This window comes from Cydia amplana, chromosome 12, assembly GCF_948474715.1.
Source record: "Cydia amplana chromosome 12, ilCydAmpl1.1, whole genome shotgun sequence".
Lineage (NCBI taxonomy): Eukaryota > Metazoa > Arthropoda > Insecta > Lepidoptera > Tortricidae > Cydia > Cydia amplana.
Window position 1 is genome coordinate 17,827,615 of NC_086080.1, and position 12,060 is coordinate 17,839,674.

Genomic DNA, 12,060 nt, shown 5'->3' on the forward strand with positions numbered 1-12,060 from the left:
CTCGAAATTTCAATTCCTCGTCGCCGTTGTCTTGTATAAAAGACAGCTAGGGATGGGAATGTTAACTCGATATGGGAATTTTCAAAGTAAATATAAAGTCAGAAATATGTTTTTAATTAAGTATTTGAACACTTGTTAATCGCCAATTGTTGGTAACGAGTAGGTAACTACTTACCAGAATACGTAAAACGAGAGACAGATAGGCATAACTATATGTAAAGTTTAGGCAGCTTCTTTAGATAGCTGTAAAAAGTAAGGCCAGACAAGTAAATTTCCCCTTGTGGATTGTTGACTAATTGCAGAAGAGATAAATAAAAAAAAGTTGATTTTATTTTGAGATGATAGCGTAGTGGGAAGGGATACAGCGCGACCGCTTCGCACAAGAGTGGTACAGATGGACATACCTATTTATCAGACTAGTTTTTTGTTATAAGTAACATTTAAATTAATGTGTTATTTTCACAAGTCGTTGAACGTTAATTTGATAAGAGTTTAGTAGATTAATGTATACCAAACTGAAATTATAATGAATGATTCTAATTCCGGAATAATTTCTTCACTCATTGAAAATTCAACCCCGTGTAATTTTCACTAAAATAGTTCCGGTATACTGACGTTATCGACACATGATGCGCGGCTTTAACGTTACGCTAATAAAGTTTACGTACCGACAAGCGCTTACGCCGTTGACCTAGAGACTATTATTACTTAATCCGCGCGGAAACGGTCCTTGTCGGTCTGCACTCCGGTCAATCCGTGAGCGCCGTTGTCATGTATAAAAGACTTCTCGTACAGCCTAGTGCGGCGATATTACGTCTTGAATCGACATTGTTTAGTGGTTGTCTTTTATGATAAATCCCTATATTTTAAACATTTGCGGGTGTAAAACATATGTTTAATTTTGGAAATTTGGAAGGAAATTAAAGCTGGATAAGAACAAAGCTAAATTGAAAAGATTTTTTACCATAAATTGTAAATATCGATATCACTATTTGCAATCCCTAAACTTTTTATTAGTTGTTTACTTAAAATTTGCTCTGGCGTGCGAGTGAGCGTCTTTGCCGACTAGGTCCGGCGGCCAAAAGGTTAATGACGCAACAGACATCAAAAATAACAACTCCAATGCTTGCACTCGATAGGTACATCTCAAAAACTTCACTTACGAGAAAAATATATTTAAGTCTAGTACAAAGAACGGACGAATCTACAACAGCCTGTACGTCCAAAGGGACAGGGGGCTTTGGAGTCGAGCTACGTGGGGAGGTTCTCGACCCCCAACCAGTAGTAAATGTAGATGTGCATCTCCGCCGTTGCGTTGAGCGCTCCGGGCGCGGCGTTCCCCTAAATCGTGCAGCTCTATATCCCCCGCGCCTACTCCTGAATCTGGTGTCAACGCTGCCAACGCTCGAACGTCAGGACCTAAGTAGTGAGGGTTACAAAACCCTAGCGATGCCCCCGATAGTCTATTCACGCGCTCAGCGCTCGCGTAATCTGACGTTGACAATTCCCCTTCCTCTTCTGTAGTAGTCACGTCTTTACTAAATCTGACCGAGGCGGACTTTGGAATCGCCACAACTTTCGGCGTATCGAGTCGACGCATTTGAACGTCATCTTTCCTGCGCATACTCTCTATTTCGCGCTTCATATCTTCCTCTTCATCGGAGTCTAGATAGACTAGCTTAGCCGCCTCGATCGGGGATAAAACCGGGGTCGGAAGGACCATATCGGCGAAATCTGGGACCGAGATGGGTTCCCGAGAGATATCAGAACGGAAGCGTTCGGCCTCGTCGGCTTCCTTCGGGCCGGCGTCGCTCGAGCGTTCTATGACGTACGAGGAGTGGGATTTCGATAGCTGGGAGTTAGCTAAACTCTCCGTGGAATCTTGGCCCAGGGCGGAATAACTACAGCGGGCGGCTCGTCGCATATGTATGGAAGATAGTCGGGAAAGTTCTTTGAGAAGACTTGCGGGCGGGTCTGGACGGGGTGCGACCGGGGTGGGTGCGGGGGCGGAACGGATTCGACGCGGGGCGCCCGGTACGAGGAGAGCGCAGCAATCTACGCGCGGTGACGGCCAGTTTACGCTTTGGACGATGCGCTCCCATGTCTCCGTCGCTGGAAAATGAGAATGATAAATTAGTTATCATTTGAACCTTGTCATGGCGCTCTTCTATTGTTTGCGATTAATATGCCATCACACAAAAATAAGGTAGAGTCTGTGCGGAAAGAGAAGAGTAGTGAAACGTATGTGGCGCCCAACACATTCCACGACTCTTCGCTTTCCGAACAGACTGTACTAACGTATTAAACTGCAGCAGCTCTGGCCTCTAAAGCTGCTCTACATACATCGGGATTACGGAAAGTTCTGGGCTCAAGTTTTCCTCCCGCTAAATCCTGGAATATTGTCTTGATAAATGTATGATTCATTAAAGTATTGAAGAATTTACCGGGAGAATTGTACCTATTACCTATAAGTACATATTTCTATATTTCTGACCTAGACTAGACTGGAAGTATGCGACATACCAAACTGGTATAGTCTAGGTCTAAAAGAAGCTTATTCTACGGTGAATACCTACGTCTAATACATACCAAAGTGAAACCTCCACAGCTCATTACAAGCGTGGCCATCAGCTTCCCCTCCAAAGATGTAGAAATGGGCCCCGGCGCGGAGCCCCGCGTGGCCGACGCGCGCGCCCGGCCAGCCGCGGGAACCGCGGACGGGACGCACTGCTGTCCATACTCGGGACACTGGAAAACAAATGATTTCTTAAAAAACTTCATCAGTTTTATTTACCGAAGGCTTGGAGGATACAACTAAACGGAGTAGCCATTAACAGGCTTTCCCCTCTGTCGAAAATAGGCGGCCAACGGTCATACACAATGTATGGACTGACGTTTATCTGACATGGCTATTTTTACGTTACGCATACATTTGACGTTCCCCTCCCCCGCAAAAATCGGCAGACTGTTTTGTACAGAAAATTACAGACATGGCGTCTCCGTTTGATTATATCCTCCAAGACCGAAGGAGAGCGAACGCGAGGTCTGTGAGAACTCTATTTCAGTTTGAAAAAAAAAACTTCTAAAATTACATCGCATTTATCAACCGATTCTTGTGAAATATTGTGAACAGGTTTGAAAATTAATATGGATCGGGAAATACTAAATAAGATTTATAAAAGGGATGCCGAAGACCGTGCGAATTAGAGGAGGAATAATCGTAAACAACTCTAAAAGCAGTAACAGAGGCTACTATCGAAATAAACGCTAAGATGAAGAAACGGACAAGAATTAAAAAAAATATCGTCGGCTATGCTAGTTTGACGACTGGTCTGGCCTAGTGGGTAGTGACCCTGCCTGTAAAGCCGCGGTCCTGGGTTCGAATCCCAGTAAGGGCATTTATTTATGTGATGAGCACAGATATTTGTTTCCGAGTCTTGGGTGTTTTCTATGTATTTTGTATATTATATATATCGTTGTCTGAGTACCCACAACACAAGCCTTCTTGAGCTTACTGTGGGACTTAGTCAATCTGTGTAAGAATGTTCTATAATATTTATTTATTATTTATTATGCCATCGTGTGGCTACATATTAATGGAGGAGAGGTAGATGTTGTTTCTTACTAGTGTCATAGTGCCACAAATCAGCACACGCTCTCAAATCGCTCTGTCCTCCGTGCACGTAGAGCCTCGCATCATGCAGGGCGGCCGCATGCCGGTGCCGAGCCGGGCCCGCGTTGGCTGTTCGGACTTGGTGCCAGGATTCCGATTCTGTAACAAATAATGGTGAATACCGTAAGTTACAGAAGTTTTTGCCCATCTGTGCTTATGTTTAAAGCGGGCATTACATTATACAATTTGCAGAGCGCTAGCTCAGTTAGTGCACTAATTTAGCATAGTGTAAAGGCAGCTAGCCAGTTAGTGACCCAATCTAGTGCGATCGCATGTGCTCTGCCGCACTAACGCTAACTAGCGCACTAGAACGCATCAGTGTAAATGGTTTTAGCGCGCTTACTGTGCAAGGTCAGTTGTCGGCACGCCACCGACGCACTCGAACGTATGGATGTTTTATTTATTGTATTTCAGTTCAAAATGACGCAGCCGCAGACTAGGGAAAAGGAAGTACTGCTAAACATGATTGAACTTTATAACTAGTAGTTCGCCCCGAACTGAGAACTCGCGGTTCGCCAAAAATATCAATTAAATGCAGTCGTCAAAGGATCGAAAACCGCGTACGATTTATTGCAAGGTCTGTGGAGCCCTTAACTGATACTGTATCTGTGGTAAGCCGAAATATTTCCTGTCAAATGTCAAATACCTATATATTATGTTTATTTTATTTTATTTTTATCTTGCTAATTATTTCAAAATGGTAAATTTAAAAACGATATCATAAAAGTGTAAGCCGAGCACTTTCATTTGATACCAAACTCGACCATACTTTCTTGCAAATAAAATGACCAGAATAGCAAGACACCTCACAAACAGCTTTTTGGCCTTCTAAGCTCTTCTAGCTCAATAACCCCTTGATCGATCCTGCTCATAATTTAATGACCTAAATATAATGCCCTCGACTACACGTTTACCCAATTTCATTTAAATTAGAACAAATTTACTTAAGTTATTGTGTATCAAACTATCTTCTGACAGTTCAGCTTAAAAACATCGAAATGCCGGGACGTGCCGCTAGCCAGCCGCGTGATCAAAGTTGAATGTAAGAACTTCGCTTCGCTTCGCTCGCTCGTTCGAAGACATGCCATTTTTATGGGATAAAAAACATAAAGATTACAATTAAAGATTTTTTTCTACTCCAGCACTTAAATGTGTCAATTAAATGACTGACAGTGATATCTAAAGCAATGTCATTTGAATGATTTGTCTATAGGCTCATAAGATGACTGCTAGCAGTCATCTTATGAGTATAATACAACTGCTTTATTTTTTTTAAAGATACAAGTTCCGATCATCTTGATTGAAAGAGGTATGTTTTCATTTACAATAATAACTCTTTTTTTTTTTTTAATAATAACTCAATTTTTTTTTAATAATAACTCTTTTTTTTTAATAATAACTCTTTTTTTTTTTTTTTTTTTGCTGCAGCTGTCATAGAAAAAGTAATGTATGCAACAGCTCATAATTGGTTCTTAAAATTCTCGGGTCTTTTTTTACAAAACTCGACTACGTCTCGTTTTGTAACTTCGACCCTTGAATTTTAAGAACCCTTATTATATCACTGTTGCATAAACTACTATTATTCGTGCAAATTGAACTAGACAACAGTGTTAAAACAATGCCAACTTTTTGATGTTTTGATGGTGCCATGATATACTAGCTCTGTTCGGAAGATGAGGTTCGATTCGAACGATGATCACTGCCGAAATGAAAATAAGACACTAACTAGCGTCGCTAGCTACTGTAATGTAATGAACAAGCTCTTTTTTATCTCGCCTAGTGACACTTAATTAGCGCTCTGCAAATTCTATAATGTAATGCCCGCTTTAAGCTTACCATAATGAAAAGCCCACAGCTCATTAGTAGATCCCCTCAGATCCTTATAACCGCCAAAGACCAGCAGACAATCCTTCAGCGCATGCGCAGAATGTCCTCGCCGTCCCCTCGGCCCGGCGCCGCCGCCGCGGGCCCGCGGGCCTCGGCGGCCAGGGGGCACCGGCTGGCCGGGCAGCTTGCGCCATGAACCGAGCTGGAAGGACGAAATATACGTGAAACGTCTTTAAAAACCCGTAGAATGTGTAAGGTCCCGAAACTGCTCTAGTAGCACGGTCGCATTTTTATCGTTTATCACCATGCCTGTCACGTTCTAACAAGTATGTACGTGCGAAAGTGATGGGCATAGTGATAGTCGATAAAAATGAAACCGTGCTGAGCCCCCTGGATGCAATGAAAAGTGGCGCAGTCGCTTAATATGTGATTAATGTGTCTGCATCTATTACTTTTATGCATAGCACTCGGACCATTAGCATTTTACTTATTTATTTAATCTTTATTGCACAAAATAAAAGCCTTATAGTAGAAAAGGCGGACTTAATGCCATAAGGCATTTTCTACTAAGTCAGCATTATGCGAGTCAAGGAAGGGTGTGCTGCGCCCTGCGGCGAGCAACGCAGCAGGCGGCAAGCTGACAGAGCGGCATGTGGATGCCATTGTGTTGTGAGCCAGGTTCCTTGAAGGATGACTCACGCTAGGCCGGGCCGGGGCCGGACCGGATGAGCTTCCGGCGCTTCGTTTTTTATGGAAAGCACCACGTGATCACCGATCAGCCGTCATAGAAAATGACATATCGGACGCCTCGGCCCGGGCCCAGCCCGGTCTAGCGTGAGTCATACTTTACGGACTGTATTAGATCGGACGGTATTAGCTACCTACGGCCCATTTCGGATTTTGAAATAGACATATATCTATAAGATATCTTTTAGACATCAGATACGATAACGATATGTTTAAGATCTAACCTGTAAAATTTGACATTTCCGCGATTCTGGAGATACTCTTGAACGATTTCCACAAGATATTACTTAGAGATCTAATTCACATCTAATAGATATCTAACACGATCTATCGTAAAAGTGACATTGGTTGCCCGAATTGCGCTGCAAAAGAGAACTAGTTGAAATCTAAACTATAACGTATCTAGAATGGATCTAGTACGTGTCGTCTCTTGTGAATATCTTGAAGTTCGAATACGGCAGCTAGCTACAATACGAGTATTTCGTACTGAAAAGCTGGCTTGAATTTGAAATCTGAAATCAAGAGCTCAAAGCCCCGGGAAGTTTTCCACTATATCAGATATTAGGAAGGAATGTAATTGTGGTTTACGTAAATTCTGTATTAATTAGTTACCTCTGTGTCATACACCCAAAGTGGCGTATCGCCAAGCGCACCAGCTTCGCCGCCGAACACATACAGTTTGTTCCCGTGTGCGGTACATGAGTGTTCTTGTAAAGATGGAGGCGGCTCGCCGCGGCACGCTAGACGCTCCCATTCTCCTGTCGCTGTAACAAAACATAATCACTGTAAAAATATTGCGATAATCTCTAATGATTTAGAATTTCTCTATACCTACTATTGTGCACCTTGATAGAAAGAGTTCGGAAACATTTAAGAACATTGAGTAGGTAATACTAATCCCGAAGAACGGGAGCTTTCTATTCTGGAAACTTTCTATTATGATAGGGCCGTGTCGTACGACTGCGTTCGTGGCCCACAAATGGTCTCGCCGGAAGACCAGCGCTGACTTTCGGGTCAGTATTATGCTGAGGCGAGCCCATTTCGTGGTAAACTTTAACGCTTACCAATTTTATGAATATTTGTAGTTTTTACTTATACTCTTGTATGTAATTTTAGTTTTAAGTTTATCACGAATAAAATACTTGATTCTGATTCTGATTCTGAAACTTGCATGAGAATTTTGTTATGAAGGTTTCTAGAAATTACGGAAATTTTGACAATGTTGTGCAACTTGCACATTGCTACCTAACTCAATCAAGAATCTGTTAATATGAAAGAATAGCATTCTGAACTACAGCTCTTTATGAACCACTTATGAACCAACAACAACATAATTTAATTTATACGACTCTCGTTTTCTAAAGCAAAAATATAATTGCGAAGCCGGCATCTCGGTTCAGTCGCCGTTACTAATGACATCGTTAGGATTTGAGGCTCCGCGGACTCGTGTGATGTCTTCACTACATAGTATAAAACAAAGTCGCTTCCCGCTGTCTGTAATGCTTAGATCTTTACGCAACGGATTTTGATGCGGTTTTTTTTAATAGACAGAGTGATTCAAGAGGAAGGTTTAGGTATATATAATTTGCTTATCCGTGCGAAGCCGGGGCGGGTCGCTAGTCATTTATAAACTACATAGTATAAAACAAAGTCGCTTCAGGCTGTCTGTCTGTCTGTCTGTATGCTTAGATCTTTAAAACTACGCAAAGGTTTTCGCTAAAGATTTACTTTTTGATTTTTGACAATTATCTCTTTAGTTATACATATAAAATAGCCTTTTGTCTTATCAACTGAAACTCTCAAATACAAAAGACATACAAACAGGCAGCGCAAAGCTAAACTGAGTCAAGAACTTCAAGGAGACACGTTTCTAGATGGCAACCGCCGATTAATTCAGCCGAGCCGCCAGAAAAGTTGCTGATTCTCTCGGCAGCGGCCCTCGACCTGATTAGGCTCGCAGACTACAAAACCCAGACACCGCATGAAGAATTTAGGAAGATCGCAACGTAAAATACTGTAACATTGAAACCCATGCAATACGGTATAGACATACAAATAGGTAACGTAGTAAACTGGTTTTTTTTTGGATTTTATGGCCTGTGGTTACGAGACCTTACACTGCACTCACTGCACTACTATTAAAGTTTTGACACTGTGTTTTTAATGTATTTGTATATTGGTTAATATGTGTAGTAAACTGAGTCAAGTTGCCAGTGTTGCCACGTTTCAACATGGAACCGCTTAATTCTGCCGAGCCGCCGGACGCTTAATGTACCTACGGATTATCCGCACGTCCTTTATTTTCGTTATAAGCATAAAATGATCGCTCGTGATCTCATACTAATAATAGTAGTGCTAATCAAACCGTGATGATCGCGAGTAGTTTTCGATGCTCCGTCTAAGGTTACCGATCTGTGGACTTACGTCAATGAGCGAAGGGATGAAAGGCTTTCGATCGTCTATGGCTCTTTAACTAAACGGGTTCAGTCGGGCAGAGTCAGTCGATTATTGGGAAAAATTTTTTTTACAGGAAAAATTGACCGAGCCCCACAGCAAGCTCAGTAAGGGCGTCCGCTGCCTGGCCCGGTTTCACGGAGCGGGTGAGCGGTTAACGAAAATTAGTATAGAAGCTTATCTTATAATAATAAACAATATAACGTCAATATGTCTCATTTGCTCAAAGCGTGTCGCAAATATGGATTAAATATATTACCCCGAATGTATTGTGACTTGAGTGACGTATTTATAAATGGGTTAAGTCGGCTTCAGGCAAATGTATTGTTTTGGGATGACTGATGTCTGGAGGCGAAAGTTGTATTATGCGTCGCCAGCGAATACGTAAAATAATAGAAATGTAAGTTTTAGAGTCGAGTGCTGATGAAACAGGTAGTTACCTTATAGGTACACAAATACGATCCGGGAGAAAGAGTTTTGCTCGGGAACAGATATAAAAACTAAAATATTCGCGTTTCCCCAGATATAAGACCTACGTAGATCGATTTTTCCGCCCCGAAAACCCCCATATAGCAAATTTCATAAAATCTTTAGAGCCGTTCCCGAGATCCCCGAAATATATACTTATAAATATAAATAAATAAACAAATATACAAGAATTTCTCGTTTAAAGGTATTAGATTAGATAAACCTAATAGTTACGTATTACATCGACATCATTCATGTACGAAAGATTTTTATTTCATTCACTGATATGCTGTGATCTCATTATTAAGGCATTTACAAATACCATAGTATATTATGTAGGTATATACCTAGGCTCTCCATATGGCCTGTAGGACTCGTGTAGGAGTTGTAGTGTAGGTAGAAATAGGATGTTTGCGCTGTTTTATGTCTAGATATGTATGTCTAATATTAAAATGTTCATTCAGGAATTAAACATGCTTACATCTGCCAAATATAAATGTGCTTTGTTGGCAGACGAAGCTCATTCTATTGCGTTGTGTTAGAAGGTGATGGCTACGATGATATATAATTATATGTAGCGAAACGATCATACATCTGCTGGATTTTAAATGTGTTAAATAAATTTATTCTGCTTTTATTTGAACACGTATAAAACATGTAAACGGGGTGGGATAAGTACGTCCGAACGTAGACGTTAACGAGCCAGCGGAGCGCTCGGCCCAGTCGGCTCTCGTCGGCTCGAGCCTCGTTAAACTCGATCGACTCGCACGGCCTGAGCCTAAGTGCTGCTTGTTATCTTGTTGGAGAATGTAGACTTTACTGAATTTATATTTGATTTCCAGACAACCATAGTGAATGCCTTTCATTCTTACCTAAAGCCTTATCTCACCTTTAATTTTTCCTAGCTAGCTTGTAGACATTCTTCCCAATGTTTCCTTGAGTGAGCTTAGTGTATTGGGCGAATTATCTAAAAACGGGCTTTACGGGTAATAAGAATGGGGCCAGTACAGTGGTGTCATGCACACGAATTTGAGCTAGTCTAACGCCACAACGCGATTGGTTGCTGAGTTCCCAATCACGCGCGCGGTTGGTCGCCACTAGTTGCGTTAGACTGCTCGATTGGCTCGAATTCGTGAGTGACACCACTGAACTAGCACCATTAGTGCCCTTAAGGATCGTCTTTAGATAGGTATATGTCTATGATTGAACCTTTGTCTTTGTACCTTAAAATCTATCTTAAAAAGTCAAAGTGTCAGAGTGCTTGCCTTACTACTTGATCGCAGATTCCAAGCACGCAAACATTCCTCCCACGGAAGGCAGAAGGCCTCCCTAAATCGTGGTTTATAAGCTCACCCAAGCAGTATGTCCAGAAGTCCCTCAGCGGTACAGAGCCCCCTCCCCTTCTTCCCCCGAGCACGTAAACGTAGCCTCCGAGCAACGTGATTCCAAGCACGCAAACATTCCTCCCACGGAAGGCAGAAGGCCTCCCTAAATCGTGGTTTATAAGCTCACCCAAGCAGTATCTCCAGAAGTCCCTCAGCGGCACCGAGCCCCCTCCCCCTCTTCCGCCGAGCACGTACACGTAGCCTCCGAGCAACGTGGCGGAATGCTTGCCGCGCGCGCACGGCGCGGCGCCCGCGCCGCCGCTCCCGCTGCCCTCCACTGCACTCCACATCTCATCTGCAACAAACCAATTTAAAATCAGACCCGCACCGTAAGTTACTGAGTGCCAAAACTGACTCCACGTTCATGCTAGCGTTTATCAGTTCCAAATGAAATCAATGTATTTTTTTTTGTTTGTTTTGCTGCAGTCGAAAATTTGGACAAAACACACAATAAGTAAATGTAAGCAACACATTTGCAGACTTTATAAAAGCGTGTTTTGAGTGATTTTAAGATGATATTTTATCTACTTCCAACCACGAAATACAGTATTACAAACAAAAATAATACGAAAACTACAAGACACCAATAAGTTTCGAAAATCCCCGTGCTGCTCCAATTTAAAACTACTTAATCTGCTCTGTGGGCTGTGGGTTCGCATAAATTCAGCCGTGAGCTGAACATGAGAGTTTTATCCCGGTTATGAAATGGGGCCTTTGTCAGATTTATACCAAGGGGACCGTAAGGGAGCGATAATACCTACTACATATATATTATACAGATAACTTATCTAATTCCTAGATTATAATCCTCAATGATAGAGCATCAATTTACTTTAGCATTATACATATTATTGTTAATTGAGCTACAATTGCCTAAATGATTTAAAAAAGTCATAAAATAAAGACGGTAAATATCTTAAGTATTAGCTGTAAATGAAAGGAGAAAAATTTTCGTCAATTAAGTACTTTCTCTATGCCTCGATAGAGCAATTCGATATTACCTATTTATTTTAATTTTGAATATTTATGTAGCTATTTAAACCAATTAAACTTAACTGGAATTTAGCCACGACGCCACTCGTCAAATTTCAAAAATCTCGTCTTTGCCACGGGAAATAAACAGACAACAGCAGGAAAACGGGTTGTATCATCCGGACGTTTATATTATTACGATTTTGCTGCACGGTACCAGTTTTCTTGCATTCGAATAAATCGATATCAAATCGCATTCTCAATATCTGCAGAAAAATGAAAAATATCTCCACATAAAGCGCAATGCAACCCCTGCAATATTCTACGAATTCCCGGCATCAAAAGCATTTTCTTGCACCCCTGGGGTGCATGTCCGCGAGGGGGGTAAATGAAATGCTCCCCATGCTCCCTTAACTACTCGTGGGGCTCTCTCCCTCTTGTCGTGTTATCGCTTACAACATGTAAATATTGGTGGAGGCTTCGGTAATAAGTAATGAGTAGTGATGATTTGGAAGATGTTTTTGTTTATGGGGT

The 12,060-nt window shown here is 41.7% G+C and overlaps 1 protein-coding gene across 1 annotated transcript in view; it reads right to left on the minus strand.

Moving 5' to 3' along the window:
* Positions 1 to 810: 810 nt before the first annotated feature.
* The window catches only part of LOC134653148 (rab9 effector protein with kelch motifs-like), a 36,004-nt gene continuing 24,754 nt past the window's right edge, over positions 811 to 12,060 (minus strand). Inside the window, exons 2-7 of the mRNA XM_063508476.1 lie at positions 10,682 to 10,849; positions 6,860 to 7,011; positions 5,510 to 5,702; positions 3,626 to 3,772; positions 2,590 to 2,748; positions 811 to 2,112 (exon numbers count right to left, since the gene is read on the minus strand). Of these exons, the coding sequence (XP_063364546.1) occupies positions 1,205 to 2,112; positions 2,590 to 2,748; positions 3,626 to 3,772; positions 5,510 to 5,702; positions 6,860 to 7,011; positions 10,682 to 10,844 (1,722 nt within the window). The 5' untranslated portion in view covers positions 10,845 to 10,849 and the 3' untranslated portion in view covers positions 811 to 1,204. The remainder of the gene's footprint in view (positions 2,113 to 2,589; positions 2,749 to 3,625; positions 3,773 to 5,509; positions 5,703 to 6,859; positions 7,012 to 10,681; positions 10,850 to 12,060) is intronic.